This window comes from Psammomys obesus, unplaced genomic scaffold, assembly GCF_907164565.1.
Source record: "Psammomys obesus unplaced genomic scaffold, mPsaObe1.curated_primary_1811, whole genome shotgun sequence".
Classification (NCBI taxonomy): Eukaryota; Metazoa; Chordata; class Mammalia; order Rodentia; family Muridae; genus Psammomys; species Psammomys obesus.
In genome coordinates this window covers 10,115,686-10,138,269 of record NW_026596109.1, presented here as the reverse complement: position 1 = coordinate 10,138,269, position 22,584 = coordinate 10,115,686, and the positions used below count along the sequence as shown (strand labels likewise).

The following is a 22,584-nucleotide window of genomic DNA, read 5'->3' as shown; positions in this document are numbered from 1 at the left end:
TCCAGGACAGCCAGGACTACACAGAGAAACCACGTCTCAAAATCCCGAAGAGTTGACCTCCCCTGTGCCTGGTTCTCCAGGTGGGAGCTCTGGGTGAACAATCAAACGTTATAGTCAGAACACACAATGGGTGCTGGGCTGTACGAATATGAGGATCACATTTTCTTCTCTGTCAACGCCCACCAAAGCCAAGTGGGGGCCTAAATACCACCTACAGTTCAGAGGTCGGGCCGCATGGCAGAGACAACAGCTAGAACCAGAATTAGCAAGATCTGGTCTGAATCCTGGCTCTGTAACTGAAGACCTGTGAGGTCCAGCCTAGGCCGAGCTACTTCAGTAACTTCCTCACAACCCAGACAGGCAATCCTATAGCCACGTGTTTGAGCAACTCCAGAGCTAGGACTTCCTGCTACTGTACCACTCTGTCCTGCCTGCCCGCTGGTGCCAGCTACATAGAGTACGGCTTTGCTCAGCGGAAGGAGAAAGGCAGAACTTCAGTTAGCCATCTTCCAACCTTTCCTAGCTAAGAAATCCTTTTTCTCCGCTCCATCATGCTCTGTTTTTGCTCTGTCACACCTACTTCTCTCTATCATGGAAGAGTACGGTTGGAGCACATCCTGTAAGCCAGAGGCAGCCTAGTGCTGGGAACGGAAAGTGGAAAGATTTTTAAAAACAACAAGGCCTCCTTTCAGATTCACATTCTATGCAAACGTGCTTTCAGACAAGATTTAACTGTTCTGTGCCTCCTCTGACACGCCTATGTAATTAGTATAACCAACCTCTGCTCCTCACAAAATTCTTGAGAAAAAGAAACAAAAAGCTACAATCCATGGCCATCATAGTGGACAGCACGGGTCTAGACATTAATACATAACTTTTGCTTTTAGCTTTTAAACAATTAAATAAATGTCTCAATGATACAGGATCATTTACAGGTCTTTTGTATTCTCACACAGAACCAAAGCGTGCCAGGAATATTTGCTGTTGCTGCTGCCTTGAGCTGTGGGAGTACAAGTAAACAAAGCAGGCAGTATACAGTATTCTGTTTACTGACTGGACACAAAAACGCACAACAATCTCCCATGCCTTCTAGAACTCATTTCTAATTACAATAAACATAGCTTAGTTAGGAAACCAGCATCCTTCATCCTGTCCAGCTAGAGCATTTCATGAGAGCAAAGCAGTAAACATCAATGAAACTAAATATAAACAGGCCTGGCATTTGTGGTTTCTCTCTGGTTCAGTTTCTGAAGGTGTTGTGATGTGCCGGTGTTTTTCCAGCATGATTCACAAAGCACCGCAGCCTCATTTATGGAAGATTCTGCTCACCCAAGTACCCAAGTCTTAGTTTTCTGACCAAAATGTAACAAGAGACTTATTTTTAATATGCTTTTCTGGAAAGGCATTTGGGATTTTTTTAACTTAAAAAAATATATATATATATTACACACACATTTGCTGCTTTTCTGTCACTTGAAAAAAATCCCTAAAGATAGTCATAACAAAAATTTTAAGTATAAACACCAACTCTGTACGTAAGCTCTTAATCCTAGACAACCATCAAGGACCTAGAAGAAAACTTTCAACACACAAGTGTCTTGTGCCCAGTCTCAGAGAACTCCTGAGAGTAGGCATCAGTGTGGATCAGCTGGGTAAACTTACTTCAGATGGTCGCCAAACGTGGTAGCTATGCGGTAGATAGCGGTTTTCAGTGAGGCCCTGAAGGCAAATCGTAATGTTTTGTAGGATGTGTCCACAAGGCTTCCTGAAATTCGGGGTGGTTTACTAGAAGCATGAGGCAGCTTGAAGTACTTGTCGACAGCCTAGACCAGGAAGAAAGAAAACACATTAGTTCAGATCATCACGAAAGCCAGGGTGGACAAGAAAGCCTGACACATCTCACTGGGTAAGGCACTTGCTGCAAAGCCACATGAACTAAGTCCATGGGAGTTCAATGCTCAGACTCCACATGAGAGAACCGACTCCTAAGGATGTCCTCTGACCACATGCTCAACACATGCCCACAAAATAATAAATGTAAAAAAAAAAAAAGCAGGCAGTGGTGGTGCACGCCTTTAATCCCAGCGCTCTGGAGGCAGAGGCATGTGGATCTCTCAGTTCTGAGTTTGAGGCCAGCCTGGTCCACAGAGTGAGTTTCAGGACAGCCAAGGCTACACAGAGAAAGCCTGTCTTGAAAAAAAAAAAAGTCAAGTCAGTCTAAGAAATGAAAATTTTACTATAGCTAATGTGCACATCTACAAAGTCATGTGTGTTCTTTAATGAATCAGTCACAACACTTTGCAAACAGCTGTTTAAAGACACCCAAGTTTTCCAGGACCCAGCAAAGCCCCAAGACCCCACATTCTGTTTATCACTGTTTTATCCCAATCTCAGCAAAAAGGACCAAAACATTAACTTTTAATACAGAAAGCCATTACTAAACTATTTTTCACTTTCTTCTTAATTCTAAATTAGGTTTCACCTACAGGATAGGTGCCAGCAAGCAGCGATAGATGGGACAGGAGATTTATTTGCAGTTGATACAGTCAGGAAATGAAAGCTTGGAGGTTCGTGAAAGGCCACAGGCAAATAATATAATTTAAAAATAACACAGTCATTGCAGTAAGAGAAGCGAAAAGTAAAGATGAAAGATATTAACCTACTATAGTGAGACACTGTTCAGTGAGGAGAACACATCACACACACTTTATTCACACCACAGATACAACCACCAGGAGTGAAATTATTCCAGACACCGTGTTTTGAATTTCAAGCCCTGTGTGTCATCTTGTTGTTCTTTCTTATTTTAGCACAGTATTTTTGCTCAAGGATATAATATCCCCTATTTCTGTGGATTTGTTTTGTTTTTTAATACTTTCTTCCCTTTGCTTCTTTTAGTCTCTGTCAGCCATGTTAGAGACGTACCTCAGGAATCTGGTGATGCCTGGTTCCTGACTGGGTGGAAACTCCTGAGAGCTGCCGGGCTTCCTGGAAGGTACTTAGTCTTTGTCCCTGGATCACCCTGTGAGAAGGGCTGGGCCCAGCGGTCAGAACTCATCTTGTGCACACTCCCTACACTGCCAGGCCTCTCCCAGTCCAGGCCTGTATTCTAGCCTCTAGAAGATGGGTCTTAGGATGGAGTGAAAAAGGAACAATTAGCAGCAGAGGACCTAGGATCCTACTGGTCTCTGACCTTCTTTCTTTGTGTGCCTAACCTCGGCTGTAAAGGTACCCAGAGCCTTTCTCAACTTAGGACCAGCCTCTGGAATCTGCTAAACCTATCAACCCAACATCTGCTTTCCAGCCTCACAAACTGTGTGTTACTGATTGCAACCCCGCTTACAGATTTATGTATTCTAACAATTCTTTTACCATACCATAGTAGAATTTTAGAAAAGGAACAAAATTTGATGCATATGTTACGTATGCCATGTTAACTCCAAGTCCAATCATTTGTTCTTTTGCAACACTCACTTACTAGAGCATTTCCTAAGACTGGGACATAGTTGAAATACCTTCTAGGCAGTATGGGAGATGGTGTTCAGAGAAACATTTGAGCAATATTAAGTAACACCGAGTCATAATGGAGAGGTCATTCTCGTTGTACTTTTCTCACACGCTTGACTCATGCTGTTATACCAAGAAAACAGCCGTCACGATTTACTATCTAGATCCACTGACCTCGTGACTTTTCTAGTCTAAAGTTCATTAACCCTTGGGTTCCAACTCTTGAATCACATATGCAGGCATGCACACACGCAGAGACATATACAGTAGCCCACGAAACCCTGACGAAGAATGACATGATAATGTAAAATAACTTCATACAAATGTAAGTCAGAAGAATATGAAGATAGCAAACTCAATTTTTATCCAACATTTTTCAGATTTAGTCTAAAAACAAAAATAAATTACTATACAATCCTGGCTGGCCTGGAACTCAGAGATCCACCTGCGTGTGCCTCCTGTTTGCTGGTATGAAAGGCCTGGGCTATCACACCTGGCTCACATTTTTCAGGTTGAAAGATGCGATGCAGCTGAACTGGGAAATAACCTCGTAATAGCCCAACAACTACCGTGTGAAATCTGAAACATCTCACTGTAAACACTGACTTAGAATCAAAGATACATTCCTAATACATTCAAACTCATCAATAGTTCTGGCTGTTGTGTTTGTACAAACAAATACAATTATTTTTTAAACTTCAGAATCTTGTTGAACAAAGCATAGACATTTCCTTTTCAATGTAATTACAAACAATTTCACTGTTAGGTTTACAAATACAAACCCAAGGGATCGACACAAGACTACATTCACTTCGCCATCAGCCTTTTCCTTACCTGAACAGCTGCATTACTTGCCATGCTCTTAAAAATTAAATGTGGCCCACAAATACCACAGAAGATGAAGGAAACGGCCGTGTGGCGTCTTTGCAAAGCAGATGATGACCTTAGAAAATGCTGTTCTTCCTGCTGAGTGACTTCCTGCTGAGAATACCACGTCTTTCCCTTTCTCCTTAAGTGGACATTGTGTTGGGGCTGGCAACACACTGTGAAAGTGGCACAGGCACACTCCTATCCACAGACCAATTAAAACTACGCATGCACACACACATACGTATATACGCACACAAATACACACGCATATATCTACACACACAGGTTCTAGAGCCAGGGATAACGGCGCGTTTGTAACTGGGAAGACAAGTGGACTCCGTGGGCTCACTGCACAGCCACAGCAGCAAAGAACCCGCCTTAAGTGGGTAGCACCTGAGAGTACCTTCTGGTCTCTACAGGCATGCGCACATGCATGTGCGCGCACACAATACTGTTCTGCCCCAACTGCCTATCATGCATGTGATTACACATATGACATGCTGCTCTTGTGCAGGCCAGAGGACAGCCTTGGGGTCAGACCGCTGCATCAGACCTGCCATCTTAAGCTCGTCACTACATATGCCAAGCTAGATGGCCAATGGCCTTCCAGGAATTTTCCTGTCTCTGCCTCCCTTCTTGCTATAGGTACACTGAGATTAAAGATGTTCACTGAGGCTAGAGACGCCTCAGCAGTTAAGAGCACTAGCCGCTCTCCCAGGACCCATGTTCCACTCCCAACATCCCAACCTCTGTAACTCCAATTCCAGAGGAGCTACTGCCCTCTTCTGGCCTCCGCAGGCACCAAGCACACGGACGATGTATAGACACATGCAGCCAAACTACCCATATACACAGAGTAATTAAAAAAAACAAAAAACAAAAAACAAACAACAAACACAGATATGCACTACCATGCTGAGCTTTACATGAGCTCCCAGGATGTGAGCAAACCACAAGCTCCCACCGCACCTTGTCCCCAGACCTATCTGGTTTTTGGAGAAAAGGTCTATGTTTCTGAAGCTAGTCTGTACCTCGATGTGAACTACCAGCCGGCCTCCAACCAGCACTGCTCCTGTCTCAGGTGCCCAAGTGGCAGAATTACAGGCTTGTGCCACCATGCCCGATTTCCAATTCTTGCAAGATCAATGTCACCGCAATCATGAAAATCCAGAGCGAAGCGGCAGAACTCAACCACCTGTCAGAAAACGCTGCTGAGCACTTGAACGTGGCAGCACTGACTGAAGCGGTCCAGCAGTGAGACTGGCGAGATTTCCAAAGACAGCGTGCAGAACATAGCACCTCAGTAACGATCTCACACTGGCCTCGGTGAAATGCCTGGGCTGAGGCAGATCAACACTGATCTGTACTAGTAACACCTGCACTGCGCTCGTAGGAGCGCCAGCACGTGTGAGGTCACAGAGACGAGCTACTGCTGCCCGACGCTGGGCTTGTTCGCTTTCTCGAAGTCATGCTGCAGCACAGTAGTAATATCCTCTGCCACTGTCAGCAGATTTTAGTTGTTTAAAAAAAAAAAAAATCCGAATTCAAGGCTAGAGAGATGGCTCAGCAATTAAAAACACTTGCTGTTCCTGGCAAGGACCCAGGATTGATTCCCAGCACCGACACAGCAGCTCACAATCACCCGTCCCAGGTCTAGGCACATCACTGCCCTCTTCTGGCCTACATGGGCAATAAGCTCACATGGTGCTCACATACATGCAGGCAGAGCACTCACACACTTCAAAAAAATACATGGCTAAAAAAACTCGAGGGTTTGTTTTTGTTTGAGAAAGGGTTTCTCTGTGATCCTGGGTGTCATGCTGGAACTTGCTCTGGAAACCCTGCCTGCCTCGGGCTCACATGTGATGAGATTAAAGGTGTCCACCAGCACACACAGGTAAGACATTTTTAAAATCTCATCTACCAACTATACTCAATGAACCCTTCATGAATAACTAGAGATCTGTTTCCAAACCTCTTATATAGTATTTCTTGAATGCACAAAACATCACATGATTTTAACATTCTTCTGCTTCATTAATCTTTTACCAGAAATGGGGGAAATGATTGCTAATAAGGAAATAATCCTTAGGATGAGAAATAACAAATTGTTCAAAACACCAGAAATGTCAAGTCACTATGCTCTCACAATAGACCTGCCCTTGGATTTTCAGGGCTTTGTTTTGTTTTCTTTTTTTGAGATAGGGTTTCTCTGTAACCCTGGCCTTCCTGGAATTCACTCTGTAGACCAGGCTGGCCTCGAACTCATAGATTCACCTTCCTCTGCCTCCTGAGTGCTGGGGTTAAAGGCGTGCGCCACCACTGGGGGCACTGCCCTTGGTAAGGATCCAACATATCTAATGGGTAAGTGCAAGAGAATGAATGATTTCATTGAACTTTTTGTAAGTAATTGCTCTTTGATAGGCTCCAAATTAGAAAGAAAGTCCCCAAAGCACCAATCTTTGTGTGTATGTGGCATGTACATGAGTGTGTAGGTGTGTATATGCGCGTGCGTACGTGCGTGTGTGTGCGCGCGCGCGTGCTTGCTTGGAGTCCCAAGGTCAACATCTTCCCTAGGCTGCTCTCCACCTTGCTATCGGTCTGAGGCAAAGCCTCTGTGAAGCTCAGCAGTTTGGCTGGCCGGCCACTGTGCTTCAGGAATCTACTGTGTCACCCTCTCCCCACCAAGGATGAGGTTACAACCATATGAGCCATGCTGGGCTTTTCTCCTGGAATCTAGACATCCAAATTCAGGACCTAAAGCTTCTACAGGAGGCGTTTACTCCAGACCAAAACATTAATCTTTACAGTTAAACTGTTCGAAAAAGAAATGCACTAGGGTTAATGAGCCAGCCACCCTCCCCAGTCCTCACTACATTCCATGTGAAACACAGGACAAGGGACACAGGTTCAGGGGCTCCAGTAAACAATCAGTATCTACAGAGAAATTAAAACCATGTCTTTTCTTATTTTACCTGCCTTATCACCAGTTCTGAAAGAAAAAAGAAAAACAAACCCAACAAAACCAAAGGAAAAAAAAAATAAAACCGCTGAAAACTAAAACCTTTTATAGCTCCTCTGGGGGCAAAAACTGACCTGCACTTCCCTCATTGGGCAGAAAAACCTGACCTGAGCTGACATGGGTTATTTATAGGCCTCGTCTCCTCACTCCACCCACTGAACATGCTTAGCCACTCCACGAGGGGAAAATACTCCTTTCCCTCCTCAGGGGTCTACCTCGACACTCTAAGGAGCTGTGTGTGTTTATGTGTGAGTCTAAAGTGGAACATGGAAAGAGTTTTTAAAGGCTGGAACTTGGGTTCAAACCCCAGCACCCACACCTGCCTGTAACTGCAGCTGCAGGGAATTTGTTTATTTTTATTTTACATGCATTGCTGTTTTGCCTGCATGCATGTCTGTGTGAAGGTGTCAGATCCTCTGAAACTGGAGTTACAGACAGTTATGAGCTGCCATGTGGGTGCTGGGAATTGAACCTGGGTCCTCTAGCAAGAGCATTCAGTGCTCTTAACTGCTGAGCCATCTCTCCAGTTTAATCTGAATTCTCAAAATACATGATATGGTTTGAGGTACTTGTATTCTACCTACAAGAAGCCAAACTAGATTTCTACTTTTACCAACAGTTATGCATTCTTTTAATTATTAAGTTAGAATGAATGACTTAAAATATCACATAGCTAAAAGCTCAAGTGGCTAAGTTTATCTAGTCAATGAAAGCATGTGGTGAGGATCAGCTAAGATCAAGTTTGAAGGTAGCTTACAAACAGGCTCAACACAGGCGCCTGTGGTCTATACCCAATGTGGTATCCACAGTCAGGAGAACTAAAATACTCATCAGCTGTACCTCCACGGCTGTACCTCCACGAGGCATCCATGGAGCACTCTACTTAAGCATTTGGTCCGAGCTCTCCACCAGAAACATGAGGAGGGCCTCACATAACTAGCAAGCATCTCAAATGAAGAATGAGCTCAACACAAGGATGGACAAAATACCCTTGGAGAAAAATGTAACACTGCTTACGCTCTGGGCCCAAGGAAGCCTACTGAGAGCCTGCTATTATAAAATCAACTGCCCACTCCTATTTCTACAATTTATCTTTAAACTGTGAAAATATACTTTAAACTGTATCTTGGCTTTTGATAAAGACAATCAGAAGTGTCTTTAGACATTGCTAAATGCCTCCACAGGGACAAAATGGCCTGTGGTTGAAAGGACTCTTAATACTTGGTTGAAATAAGTGACAATTACTGTGTGCCAGCAACACAGGCAAGTGCTTCTAAAGGATCATCTCAAACAACAACCTGCTAAAGTAGCCACGCATGATAAGCTATGCTCCCATTAACAGAACCTAGAGATGCTCTCAACACCTAGAGAAACCATTCTAGACCCTTAGAGCTAAATTATTTCTGCTAACCCTCATAAGTCTGTAAGGTGTAGAATTATGAATATCCCAATCTAAAATTTTCAAGTCCAAAATGCTTTGAAATTTAAGTGCTCTAAAATGGATTTAGGAATATTTCAGATTAGAGATTCTCAACCACCAAAGTCTATCCAAATATTCTCAAATCTGAAAAACCTCGAAATTGAAAACAGTGTGTGTGTGTGTGAGTGAGTGAGAGAGAGAGAGAGAGAGAGAGAGAGAGAGAGAGAGAGAGAGTGTGTGTGTGTCAACCTCAGGTGACATTCCTCAACCACTCTCTACCTTGTTTTATGGGATCAGGCCTCTCACCAGGAGGGGGTCACACATCAGACAGGCTGGCCAGTGAGTCCCAGAGATCACCATCTCTGGGGCTATGAAGCACACACTGGCTTTTCTCTAGCTGCTGAGGCTCAGGCTCACCTCTTCATCTTGTGTGGGAAGCACTCTCCTGACTGAGCCATCTCCCCCAACCCCAGCTCTGTTAGCCTTTAAGTACCAAGTATTTCACAAGTGACACCTGACATGCATTTCCACTCTATGGATTTGACACTGATCTCAGAAAGGAGAACTAATTATTCTAGTCACTGAGAAAGCAGTGAGGCCTGGATATGAATGTGGAGCTGGGCAATGCTGTATCTTATAGCACTGTCAAAAACTCTTAGGGAGGGCTGGAGAGATGGCTCAGAGGTTAATAGCACTGGCTGCTCTTCCAGAGGTCCTGAGTTCAATTTCCAGCAACCATCTATAATGAGATCTGGCGTCCTCTTCTGGCATGCATGCAGACAGAACATTTATACATAATCAATAAATAAATGTTAAAACAGAAACAACTCTTAGGGAAAAATGTTTCTTTTAATGTGGAAGTACTTCTGTTTTTATATATGAGAGCTCTGTCGCACCACACAGGAATGGTGACAGCACTATGAGAATACACATTTACTAACCACTTTCAAGAGTCAAACGACCAGACTGATGCACCTCACGCTCCACGCCTCAGAGGCAGGAGCTCGTCAGCTCACCCAGATGCGGACACTGACATATACTGCTTCTATAGGGTAGCCTTTTGTATATTTCACAATACCTAACATGGCGACGTAGCTTCTAATTAATGGAACCCTGAATGCACAGAAATGCAGCAAACATCTTTTCCAATAAATCCCAATCCAGATCTGTCCAGAGCTGACACTCTGGCACTTGTGCCAGACTGCTACTCCCTTTAAAGAAAGGAAGTGAAGAAATGCTCACCTCTGCCAAGCCCTCAAGAAGTAATTTAATGTGTGGACTGCTTAGGACTCGGGGTCTGAAAGCCTGGTTTCCAATTCTGACTCAACCATTTACTGGGTATGATCTTGATTGAATAAATCATAGCAATATGCAGTCTTTCAAGAAAGAATTCAGTCGTGCAAAACATGCCCTGTTTTAACTCCCAAACTGCTACAAACATTTTTATAAAGCATTTCTTTTGGAGTATTGCACCCAAGTTAGGTCAGACCACATAAAATTTTAGGGAAATGATATATACACCCTGATTACAGGATACTGGTGAAAACTCTCTGGGTGTTTATGAAGGCAAATTTCCACTGTCAACTTGATTGGATTAAAATCACCTAGGCGACACAGTTCTCTCTCTCTCTCTCTCTGTGTGTGTGTGTGTGTGTGTGTGTGTGTGTGTGTGTAAGTGCGTGTGTGAGGGCGGTTTTCTGAGGTTTAACTGACACAGGATGGCTTGCCTTGAGTGTGGTAGTACACGCCAAGGATCTAGTGATATTCAGACTAAATACGGAGGACAAAGTGACTGACAAATGGCCACTGGATTCTTTCTCTGCTTTTCAGCTGGTATCATGGACAAGGCTGCTTCTACCATCCTGCCTTATTTGCCACAGTGGACTGTGTGTGTCCCTCTGAATCCACACAATCCCTCCCTCCCCTAAGTCGCTGTTTGTTGGAGAAAATTAACTAACACACCTTCAAACTTAACGCTCTGGCCCCCAAGAATACTTTCTCCCCTTTACTTCCTTCTAACCTTTTCATCTTCAAGGAAACTATTGGCTAAAACCCTTTCTACCCCTCATTTCCAAAACTATCTTAGGGGATCTAGAGAGATGGCTCAGAGGTTAAGAGCACTAGCTGCTCTTCCAGAGGTCTGTGTTCAATTCCCAGCAACCACATGGTGGCTCCTAAAACCATCTTAGTTTGGCCAGCAAAACAGCTCAATGGGTAAAGATATTTGCTATCAAGGTTGTTGGCTTTGATCCTTAAATTTAATCCCAGGGACCAACATATGGTAACAGAAAACCCATTCCTGCAACCAGTATCCAGGAACATATCCCCCAACCTTAGTTTAGAACCCTGTTACGTTCTGTCATCAGCCTGCATTTCTATGTACTGAGCCCTTAGAACAGTAATCAACTCTTGGTGCAGCTCTGTTCTAGCCTGCATGCCCCTATTGGACAAGAGTCCTGTCTGTCATTCCATGGTAACTCCTAGATAGTTAAGTATTTGTTGGATGAATGGAATACATTTTAATGTTCCAAGATCTCATCTAACTTGCAGATGATGAGTAGAACAGGGCTGATCTCCTGAGGTGACACTGTCTTTTTAAAACAAGGCTTTCTGAAACTTTTAATGTACCATGCTCTCCAGATGAACAGGATCTAGAGATTGATGGTGCTGATGGTTCCACAGTGAATGACTAAACCCTAAGCCACACAACTGTCCAGTGACACAGACACACAGACACACACAGGGATATGTAGCCCAGGGCTTTGCCTTTGGGCATACTATAGGCAAGAGCTCCACCACTGAATCTTCAGCCCTTCTTTTCACATCGGATCTCATTAAGTTGCCCTGGCTAATCTTGAACTCATTTTATAGTCTAGGTGAGTAATGAAGCTGCAATTCTCCTATTTCATCCTCCCAAAGAACTGAGATTTTATGGCTGCATCATTAGGCCAAAGTTGACAAAAAATAAAAATAAATAAAAATTAAGACAGGGTCTTGTTATAAATGATGATTAAAATCCCAACAGTTCTGTTTTACCTTAAAGACTCAGGAGCCAGATGCTGGGGTGAAAACCTGCTAGCTCAGAGAAAGTAACCAGCTGACCTTCCTCCTCAGCTCAGGTCCAGATGGAAAAAACCCAAAAGACTCACTGGCTCAGCTGACAGCCCAGGAGGAAAAGGCCAGAAAAACCCAAAGCCAAAGGCTTAGCAAGCTCAAAACCCAAAAAGCCCGGGAGCTGAGGAGCTAAAACCTAAGCTAAAGCCAGAGCTTGAGCTAATAGCCTCTTCTTCTTCTTCTTTCCACACTGTCTTAAATACTCCTCAACTCAAAGTCCCTCCTACTCTTTAATCCCTGTCAGCTGGTTTCTTGCTCTGCCTCTTGACCTAGGGTTAACTTTACCAGATCTGGTACAGAGATTAAAAATGTGTGCTATGGCTGGGTGAGCCATAATCACCTGTTTACAATAAACAGAAAGTGCTTGGATTAAAGGTGTGTGTTAGGGATCAACCAACCAACAATAAACAGGATTTTACAGTTCACCATTTGGGTGAAATATCCTGCAATGGGATCAAATATCCTGCAACAGGATCTTACTATGTAGTTGTGGCTGTCCTGAAACTTGCTTTATAGACCATGCTGCCCTTGAATTCATGGATCCACCTACCTCACCTCCAGGATGCTAGGATTAAAAATGTGCACCACCATGTTAGGCCTCTAAATAAAGTTTAATGGTATACTTTACATCCTGTATATTACTAAAACTTAAAATTTTTGCAATTAAAAAATAATAGTTAGGTGATTTTGGCGCCACTTGGGAGGCAGAGCAGGTGCACCTCTCTGTGAGTTCAGGACCAGCCTGGTCTACAGCGAGAATTCCAGGACAGCCAAAGCTACACAGAGAAACCTTGTCTTGAAAAACAAACATCTTGGCCCATAACTTTTACCTCTAAGGATCTCTTTAAAGACAACAACTGAATTTCAGCAAGGTGGCAGTTGCTCCCTACCCACTGATGACAAATGAACTACTATGAATTCGGTAATGTTCTCAAATGAAATTCCTATTTTAAGCAGTTTTTTGTTTTGTTTTTGTTTTTTAGAGACAGGGTTTCTCTGTGTAACCTTGGCTGCCCTGGACTGACTTTGTTGACCAGGCTGGCCTCGAACTCACAGAGACCACCTGCCTCTGCCTCCCAGAGTGCTGGGATTACAGACATGTGGCACAGCGCCTGCCATGAAATTTCTATTTTAACTAACCAAAACAGCATTAAGAAAACCTTGGGGAAATAGCTGGACAGCAGTGAGGTTACATGTCAACTAATTCAGACGGTGGGAAGGTGTGTGCTCTCCCCGGAAGCAAACAGTGTGGCCACCAGCAGGGACCACCTCTGGACACCCGTCTCTCCACTCCTTGCCCTCTGAACAGCTTAAAGGGTGAGAGCTTCCCTATTCTTCTCATTGTTAATGATTCTCAACTAAATGACTGATGCTATTGACACTGAGAAGCAAAAAACAAAATAGAGCCACACAAACAGCCCTTAATAACTGTCAGAAGCTGATACAACACAACTTGCCTTGCATTACTGAGACACTTAGAAGCTACTCTCTTCCCTATGAGCAACTGTCCCGTCAAGATCATAGACATAAGGACTTAAGACATAAACTTAAGACATCTCTGCCTCCTCAAAGGAAAGAAGCAGGCACTATCATCAGCCCGCTGCATCAGAGTAGCCACTCAATTCAGGACCCGGAAGAGATGATTTCACTCACTTATCCAGTAATCAAGCAGACCAGCAGGCATCCAACAAGTATTTTAATAAGCACCCGTCACTTGCCAGGTACCGAATCAAATGCTACGAGAAAGAAGGGACCAGGTGGATCCCTGCCTCTATTCTACTAGCTGAGTGTTGGCATGGGAATTACAAAGCAGAGCCAGAAAAAAGACAGGCACATTCTAAACAAAGAACAGAGTCACGTAGGAAAGTCAGGCACGCTTGAGGGAAAACGGAATAATCTCTAGTGGCTCTGAAGCAGGTAGCTCGAGGGAAGAACACACTGCTCACTGTCAGAAAGAGGGATCTCAGACAAGAAGCTGGAACGATAATCAGGGACAGGAATGCTAAAGGCCTGAAGAAAAGCCTGAAACCATGGGTAAAAGGATGTATGGGTAGCAGATACAGAAATTTTGCAGGTCTGGAGAGGGATTTAAAAGCACTATAAAGACTCCAGAGTAAGTTTGGAAAGGCAACATGGGGGCAAGAAACCACAAAAATTGCTCTGTAAAGCAAGAACACAAAAGGGGTGTGTCTAGAGTAAGGCTCTCATCTGGGCTTTACTAGATAAACTACAGGTTTACTATCCCAGAGCTCTAAACTGAACTTTAGTATTGACTTCAGTTATGAATAGGAACAGTGACAGCTGCAGTTTCTGTATCAAAGAAGTCACCACTCTCTTGACATTTCATTACTGCTGTTGCAGTTATCTTGAAATACTATTGATTTTTTTTCTGAAGATGTATTTTTTTTTATTTATTTAATTTTACGAGCATTGGTGTAAGGATGTCAAGATCCCCTGGAATTGGAGTTAGACAGTTGCAAGCTGCCATGTGGCCGCTAGGAATTGAACCAGGGTCCTCTGAAAGATATATTTACTTATTATGTATACCATGTTCTGTCTGCACGTACGCCTGCATGCCAGAAGAGGGCACCAGATTTCATTATAGATGGTTGTGAGCCACCATGTGGTTGCTGGGAATTCAACTCTGGTCCTCTGGAAGAACAGCAAGTGCTCCTAACCTCTTAGCCATCGCTCCAGACCCCGTTCATCTTCCTAATGCTTCAAAAGATGACAAAACACGAAGTCATGGACAGAGCCTCCTACTTACAATCAGAAAGCACACGGTGCTAGAGCATCCACCCCTTTCCTACCATTACAACTCAACGGAACTGATTTCCTTCCTAGCCCTAAGGGCTGAATAACAGTACTGGACAGTATGGCTCAGCGGGCAGCAGTGCTGCGGTCCAGGACCGAAATGTCCCTGACTACAACAAAAAGGCCACCCATGACACAGGAGCCTCACAAGGTCCTTAATTCTCAGGGTGTCAGCTCCCTGGTCCAATTCTTTGTCCCTCTGACTCTCAACTGTGCAACATAGGCCTCTTGGATCTTACTACTCTGCCCTTCGAAAGTATTCTCCATCTAAACTCCTTTGTTTTCAAGGAAAGGACTGACTTTTTGACAAATCTGGAATTTTTATCTTCCCACCCAACTGCAATCAGTGTGAGCAGACTGCTTTCCGTCCAGTGAACTGCGAAGAAATAAGAATTCCTCCAGTGGGAGAGATGCAAACAGAATAACGCCAGCACGGAATCCTTCCAGGGCGGGGATCTTTGCGCAGTCAGAGAGCGAGATCACCATGCTCACTTGGAGCAGCATCATTACTCAATTTCAGGGAGTTCCAGCTGGCACTTTTTAAGGAAATTGAACAGCATTAAAACACACCGCAAAGTTAAGTAAGAATTGTGTCAGGAATCCTTTTTCTATCTCACACACACACACACACACACACACACACACACACACACACACACAATAGATCATGAGCCAAAGCATTTCAAGGATAGAATCATTCTCTCAAGAATCCTATGAGGGAGAAAAGCACAACCCAGGACAGAAACCAGTAGGTAAGGTCACGGATGATGTATGTGAGCTGCTGCTCTCCCGAGGGGCTACCACCCTGCAGTAGTCTGGGTTCAGTCCGAGCTCTGGTCTCTCTGAGGCTTGTGTGTGAACCCAGACTACTTCACTGCACTAGTGAGCCTCCCTCATCTATACTCAGAGGTGACTGCTTACTTCACAAGACAGAAATGCAGGCGTCCTTAAGGGCAGAAAGCACACCTGAGTGTCAGTGGCCCTACTGTGTGTTTAGGCAACGCTGGGCTGAGAGAAGGTGGTGCAGAACTCTTAATCCCAGCCTTGACAGCAAATACAAGGGGATTGGGGCTTTAGTGGGTCATGTGGGCCACCTAATGAGACCTCATCTCAAAATTGCCCCCAAAGAAAAAACTCAAACTGAATGTCCAGAGCAACAACAATGATAAAAAGGAAACGAAAAAAAAAAATCATTTGTTTTGTTTTATTAACCAAGTCACCCTAAATGCTGATATGAATTACAATGTAAACAAAGGATATGTGGAGCAGGCGTTTTCCTCCTTTCCTAAATGATTCCCCAGACCAAAAAATACAACAGTTGTTACTCTTTGGGCCCAGCACCTCGTACAAAGAGCCTATTGTACTCACACACAATTTCTTAAAGCCCCAAGCTCTTTGTACCTCCCATGGTCACACAGCAAAAGGCGGGATTTAAAATGAGTTACATTAAGAAATGAAGGGCTGGCACTTGTCTATAGTCCCAGCACTGAGGAGCCAGTGAGGCGGGTCTCTTAAGAGAGGCTGCCAGGACTTCACAGCAAGATCTTGTGTCAAAACCAACCAACCAACCAAAACACACATATATACACATATATGGGAGAAAAACATATAAACACACACACACACACGCGCGCGCGCGCGCATGCAGGAGAATAAAGAAAGGAAGCCTGATGGGCATGGTGATGCACACCTTTAGTACCAGCTCTTTTGAGGGCAGCAAGTTCCAAGACAATGAAGGCTACACAGCCTTCATTCTAAAAATGAAAAGGGGAAGAAGGGAGGGAGGCAAGGACGGATTGAGGGAAGGAGGGAGAGAGGGAGTGAAGAAAGAAAAGAAGGAAGGAAGGAGGAAGGGATGGAGGGAGGGAGGAAAGGAAGGAAGGAAAAAAGGGAGAAAGGAAGCCTGCTGGAAAGCAGAAAGCATGGTTTTGTTTTTTTTCTTTTCTTTCTGCCTTCCTATAGGTACAGGACTAAAAGAAAAAGGCCTGTGGTGAAAACCAACCACCCAGCCTTAGGATGGACACCGAGCAGCCTTAGCTGTTGGGGACCTTATCTGACTGGGTGATGAAATCACAGGGCACTTTCAGTAACTCTTGGGCTAGGGAATGCAGCTCAGTTGGTAAAATGCTGGCTGAGTATACATAAAGCCCTGGGTTTGATCCCCAATACCACATAAAACTGCTGAGTATATGGTGGCTTATACCTAGTGCTCTAGTACTTGGGAGACAGAGGGAAAAGATCAGAAGTTCAAGGTTGTCCTGGGCATACAGCAAGTTTCAGGCCACTCTGAGATATGAGAGATCCTGTCTCAGAAACCAAAGAAAAAAACCCAAACTTGCACAAAATAGCCTGAACTAGCCACTTGAATTCCAGCAGCCTGTCACACAGGTTTATCACACTTTCTTTTTCAGTTTAAATGTTTTAAGCAAATGAAGTTTTTCTTCTTGTTCTCTCTTTTAGATTGTAATTTCCTAATTTCCAGCATGTTTTGTTACTGGACTAGAGACGTAAACAGAAACCCTGGGCAATGGAGGATGGCCTGCACTCACGCCCAACACTGGGATAATCACTTACCTCCTGCAGGGTCAACAAAGTACTAAGGATGGCTGGAAGTGTAGTCTGGACAACTCCAAATCTATCTTCTGTAAATGATGCTGCTACTAAGTGCGATAGACCTTGAGGGGGAGAATACAGGGAAGCAAAATTAAAATTAGACAAACCCGTCTGGAATACATCTATCTGAGAAGACATGGATGGTCTAGATAGAAGATTATAAGATACAAGCTTATAAAATATTATGTCTGGATATAACTGTAAAAAAGAGCTGTACTATAAGATGGGACTACAGATGGAACAAGCCCGGAAGAAGTATTTAAATGCCTCAGCACCACAAAACAAAACATACAAAGAAACGAGGCCTGACAGCTGTGAGGACGCTTTTTATAGTCTGGTCAAGCAAGGCCTCCCTGGGTCTCTGAAGCATCAAGGTGGTGTTTATAAGATAAAACAGTTCATTAACAATCAAGTTTTCTTAGTTCAATGTAATGACTACCTACTGGTTGCACTTTAATTATTTATAAAGATACGGAAGACTCCTAGCCTCAACTTCTTTATTTATGTACAGAATAATTCTACCCAAATCAAAACCCATCTAGGCTTGTAGCTGCAGCTCAGCAGGCATGCTTGCCTAGCAGATATGAAGCTCTGAGTTCTGTCCCTAGGACTGCAGGCCAGGGACGAAGATACAAAAACTATCTGTATAAAACAAAGATAAAAATGTATCTGAAAATTCAAGGGAAGTCCCAGAACTGACCTCTCATGAACAGACTTCAAATTAACTGATTAAAATCACAGTTACAGATTACAGTTTTAAGATACTACTTACCTTCTAAAGCCCAAATATGCATTTGGGCATCTGAAAAAACAGCCTGAATGGAGGCCTCTGGGTGCTAAAAATAAAACAAAAATATTTAAGTCCCTTGTGCAAAAATTGCCATTTTATAATTGTGTGTTCTATAGCAACAAAAGACTCACAGCTGCCTTCCAAAATTTAAGAACTAAAGTAATTTCTTATATAAACATTAAGTATAGCAGAGCATCCAATCAAACTGACTCTGTAGCCCCAAGCCCATAAGTGCCCCAGCTTCTCATTTAAGGATCAGCCCACCTCAGTCAATCGGCACAGTGATCACTCAAGGAGAGAGTTACTAAAGCTCTTTAAAACAAAAGAACCACCTAACTACAGTTCCATCTCATAAACTGTCTACTACTGCCAACCTACCCCGCCCCCCCCCCAAAAAAAACCCGTGACTTTCTTTAATTTGCCCTGGGCTAAACAGTATGCAGCAACAACTGGCCCATCTAAATAAACGCTGGCAGAACTGGGCTGCACAGGCCTGTAAACCCAGTTACTTGGGAGGCTAAGGCAGGAAGATCTGGAATTCAAGGCCTCCACAGGCTACAGAATAAGTTTAATTTAATAATTTCCTGAGACCATCTGAAAACCCAGACAAGAAGTAAGAACGCTGGCTTTGTGTAATGGAGACTGGGCTCATCACTACAACCCTTCTCAGCGTCGTGCACATCGTTCCCACAGAACAGCTCTGGCAGAACTAAAATCAAGGTAGATATTCACTCACACAGGAAAAGACTTTCTACTCAAGACCAGAAACTTTCTTCTTCTCCACAAAATGATGACCACTGCTGGAATTACAGGAAGGAATATACGGGAAAGTGCATGGCACACATAAGACACTCAGAATAAATTTGTTTTCCCCTCTGGAGACCAAGAACTGCGATAGAACCTGAGAGAACTCTCGTCTTGTTGGTGGGGGATAAGACCCTTCTCAATAGAGGGTGGTCCCAGGTAGACTTTTTGGAAAGGCCCTTGCCCTTTAGGTACAGCTTCCCTTGGAGTGAAAAGGCAACGTGAAGAAGTGGAAATGGCTCTTCACATATCCACATATTCATAGCAGGGTTTCTCAATTTGTTCCCCATCATTGTTTGGCTTCATAGAGTACATGTGAAAATGAAAACCTTTGCTTGTGAGCCAAAGGCTCCATGAGCCCAGTCACTAACACTGCAGCGTGTACAGAAAGAGGTAAGACCTGAACACTAAAGGCGAGAGTACTTTGCCCTACGTGTGGACCAAGGTTTTGCTTCAGAAGGGGTTGACAGAAAACAGCTACATCTAACTGAAAACACAAATATTTCGTTTTGGCAACTGCAACTTCCTGCTCAGGGACAGCTAAAACGTGGGAGGCCAGCTGAAAGGGTTGTTTGGAGGCTTCGGGGTGGTCTTTAGGTCTGGGAGGGACAGGGTCTCTTAAGTTGCCAGGTCTCACTCTCAATCTTCTGCCTTAGCATCTGGAGTGCTGGAACTACAAACGTAAGCCACCATCCTGGCACAGAACGCAACCTTGTGGCCTCAACTGCAACTCTTTAATACATCAAAAATCTAACATCTGTCATCTAATTCAGTCTCCTCTTTTTTGATACCAAACAGGCCACAAAGATGTGAGCAGGAAAGTGAGTCATGAAGCACCCAGAAGCTAGATTGCTCACCAACCAGCATGGAAGGGTCAATGATGAAAATCACCACACAGATGCCAGCAGCCACAAAGGCTCAGGGGAACAACCACCGCGGCAAGACCCAGGAAGCACGGGGTGATACGGGTGTAGGGAAAGGCCTGGCTTGCTCAGATTGTTTCTATGGAATATCACAGATTTTATCTTCTACTCCGCCTTCACTTCCTCTCCCCCGTCCTCCATGCTGTAATTTATATTCTTACCTTACTGAAAAAGTACATTATCAGCACCCGTTTTGACAAGAAATTCTTAATCTGAGTAGGAAAAAAAATTAACATGGTTATACTTTCAAGTCTACTCAAATAGTACACATTTCTACATTCTTCCTGAAGAAGAGTTTTCTAAATGAAAATGTAGAAATGAACAATATTTACAATAAAATATTTAAGTACATACCTCTGTACTATGGATTGGATAACTGTAAGCCATCTAACCTTAACTGTGTTCCCATGTATACACACTGGACACCAGATTAGAGACTTGCTATTAAAAAAAAAAAAAAGACAAACAAACAAACAAAAAACCTAAGCTGACTGGGTTTAAAAAAAAAAAAACAACTTTTTTTTCTCAATTCAATAGAACTACTGGCTCTCTAAATCACCCCCTCCCTTAAAACAACAACAACAAAAACAAAACATTTTCTACAAGGTGACATTTATAGAAAATAAGTTTCCTATGTCAGAAACCCACCAACTTAAAAGTAAATTTGCACCTTGCTATGCTCACCAAAGCCACATAAGCTCCAGGGATGCAGAAAGTTGAAGCTATCTAGTTACTACACAGAAACTAGCAGGGTGGCATTTGAGTCACCCTGGTCCCTTTCTTCTACACTAACCGCATTTCATCAGCAAACATGTTTCTATCTCCCATTTACACCTTACTGCTGCTGCTCACTTCGTCTTCACCTGCTTTCTACATAGGTGTGTCAGAGTTGCCATGCCCGAGATCAAACTTCAGTTCCCCACTTCACCGCTATCAACCTCTTCATAATCAGTGGTAAATCAACTGCTTTTATGCTAGTTCAGTGCCTCAAGCCAAAAGCCTTCTCCTGCATACTGAAAGCAAATTATAAGCAAATCCTGTTACATCCAAATGAAAATCCAAACCTGACCACACCTCACCGCTGCCATCGCAATCCCCATGTCCACACACCACCTCCTCCACTAGATTACTGCGGCAGCTTTAGCGCTAGCTCTTAGTCAAACTCCAGATATGGAAAAGTCCCGCCTCAACGCCACTATTATAAAAGCTCCTTCACAGTCTAAGAGACATGGTGACATCCTATGACCAACAACACGGCGGATTTCTGTGTCACCGAGGGAATTGGCCAGGTCCGGCACCATCAGGTGCTTCAGCGCACCGACCTCACTGTGCCCTAGGCAGTCTAGTTTAGCTCTTCACACTTCTCCTACCCTGCTTCGCTTGCATGCACTGTCACATTTCTACAGAGACAGCACTCCTTTCTTTAAGTGTCGTCCTTCTTACTGGCTCTGCCTTTTCTATGTAATACTTAAGACATTGGAAGTCTCTTTTGAGTGTATTTTCCCCATCTTGGACATGATCTATCAGAATGCAGCTAAGAGTTAACAGCATGTCACAGTATGAAGCAACTTCTGCTCTTAATAGTTCCCAGAACAGTCCTTACATTAATCAGTGACTTTCTACACTTTAAACAAATACGGAGTTATATACTTGCTTACTCATCTATTTCCCGTACGAAGATATAAACATATGGGAAAGGGCTTTACTTGCTGTCTAACCCAGAGCCTAAAACTCAACTATCAAAGAACTAAGTCATGTGAAACGTAACATTCAAAACACTCAAATGTTGGTGGTTTCATGAGTCAATCTCACACATGAAGCATGAAACAAACAAAAAGCTACTGCTGCTGTGAGATCCTCAATCTGCCAACGTTACATGTAAACATAAAACCTACAGATGTGTCACCCTACCTGCTCACGCTTATTCTGAATCCACGAGTAAACCGCACTGGGCCGCCTCGCTGTCTCCCCGGCAGCGGTGACAGAGGCACAAGGAGAGGGGTTAGAGATTTCAGGTATTTGCTGGTCCACTGAGAAGAAATGGTGAGGTGAGAACTTAGTTAGGCTGCCTGCTCTCCAACTGTGAGACCTCAAACCTCAGAAAGTAAATGGCTCTCACCAGAAGTGTGAGTCCACAAGCGCGGTCCTCTTCTGGTTAGCTGAGGACTTTGGGGAGACGCATAGCACGTGTTCACATCAAAAATTCCAGCCACTCGATTCACCGCACCAGAGGCAAACGGAGTCCCCAAAGGACCTGAAACATCCGGTGTAGGTAATTTTGGAGAAAACAGTGATGTTTTAACCAACGGTGGCACAGAGGACATCTGGCTAGGTTTTGGAGTTTGATAAGCAGTTTCTTCTGTAAAAAAGCAGATGTGGTGCTGATGAGGCAACCTGGCCTTCGCAGGCCAGCAGAGGGTCTCGAACTCCACCCCCCGCCTCCTTTAAGGCAGTAAACCAAGGCACGGTAGGTGGCTCCAATTAGATTTAAGTCCCAATGTCCGATTTTATTTTTGTAATCCAGGAACCACTCAAGGAGTTTTAAATTTGTCTTATGCATTATTGTGCATGTATGTGTGTGCGTGACTCGAATGTGTGTGTGTGTGTGTGTGTGTGTGTGTGTGTGTGTGTGTGTGTGTGTAAGGACCACTTTGTGGAGCTGGTTCTCTCCTTTCACCATGGGCTCCAGGGTCAAAGGCGGGTATCA

General features: G+C 43.8%; 1 protein-coding gene across 1 annotated transcript in view; it reads right to left on the bottom strand.

Moving 5' to 3' along the window:
* The window catches only part of Ndc1 (NDC1 transmembrane nucleoporin), a 48,720-nt gene that overhangs the window by 3,523 nt on the left and 22,613 nt on the right, over positions 1-22,584 (bottom strand). Inside the window, exons 12-17 of the mRNA XM_055629074.1 lie at positions 21,997-22,236; positions 21,789-21,907; positions 20,039-20,089; positions 18,133-18,196; positions 17,322-17,422; positions 1,663-1,823 (exon numbers count right to left, since the gene is read on the bottom strand). Coding sequence (XP_055485049.1) covers positions 1,663-1,823; positions 17,322-17,422; positions 18,133-18,196; positions 20,039-20,089; positions 21,789-21,907; positions 21,997-22,236 — 736 coding nt within the window. The remainder of the gene's footprint in view (positions 1-1,662; positions 1,824-17,321; positions 17,423-18,132; positions 18,197-20,038; positions 20,090-21,788; positions 21,908-21,996; positions 22,237-22,584) is intronic.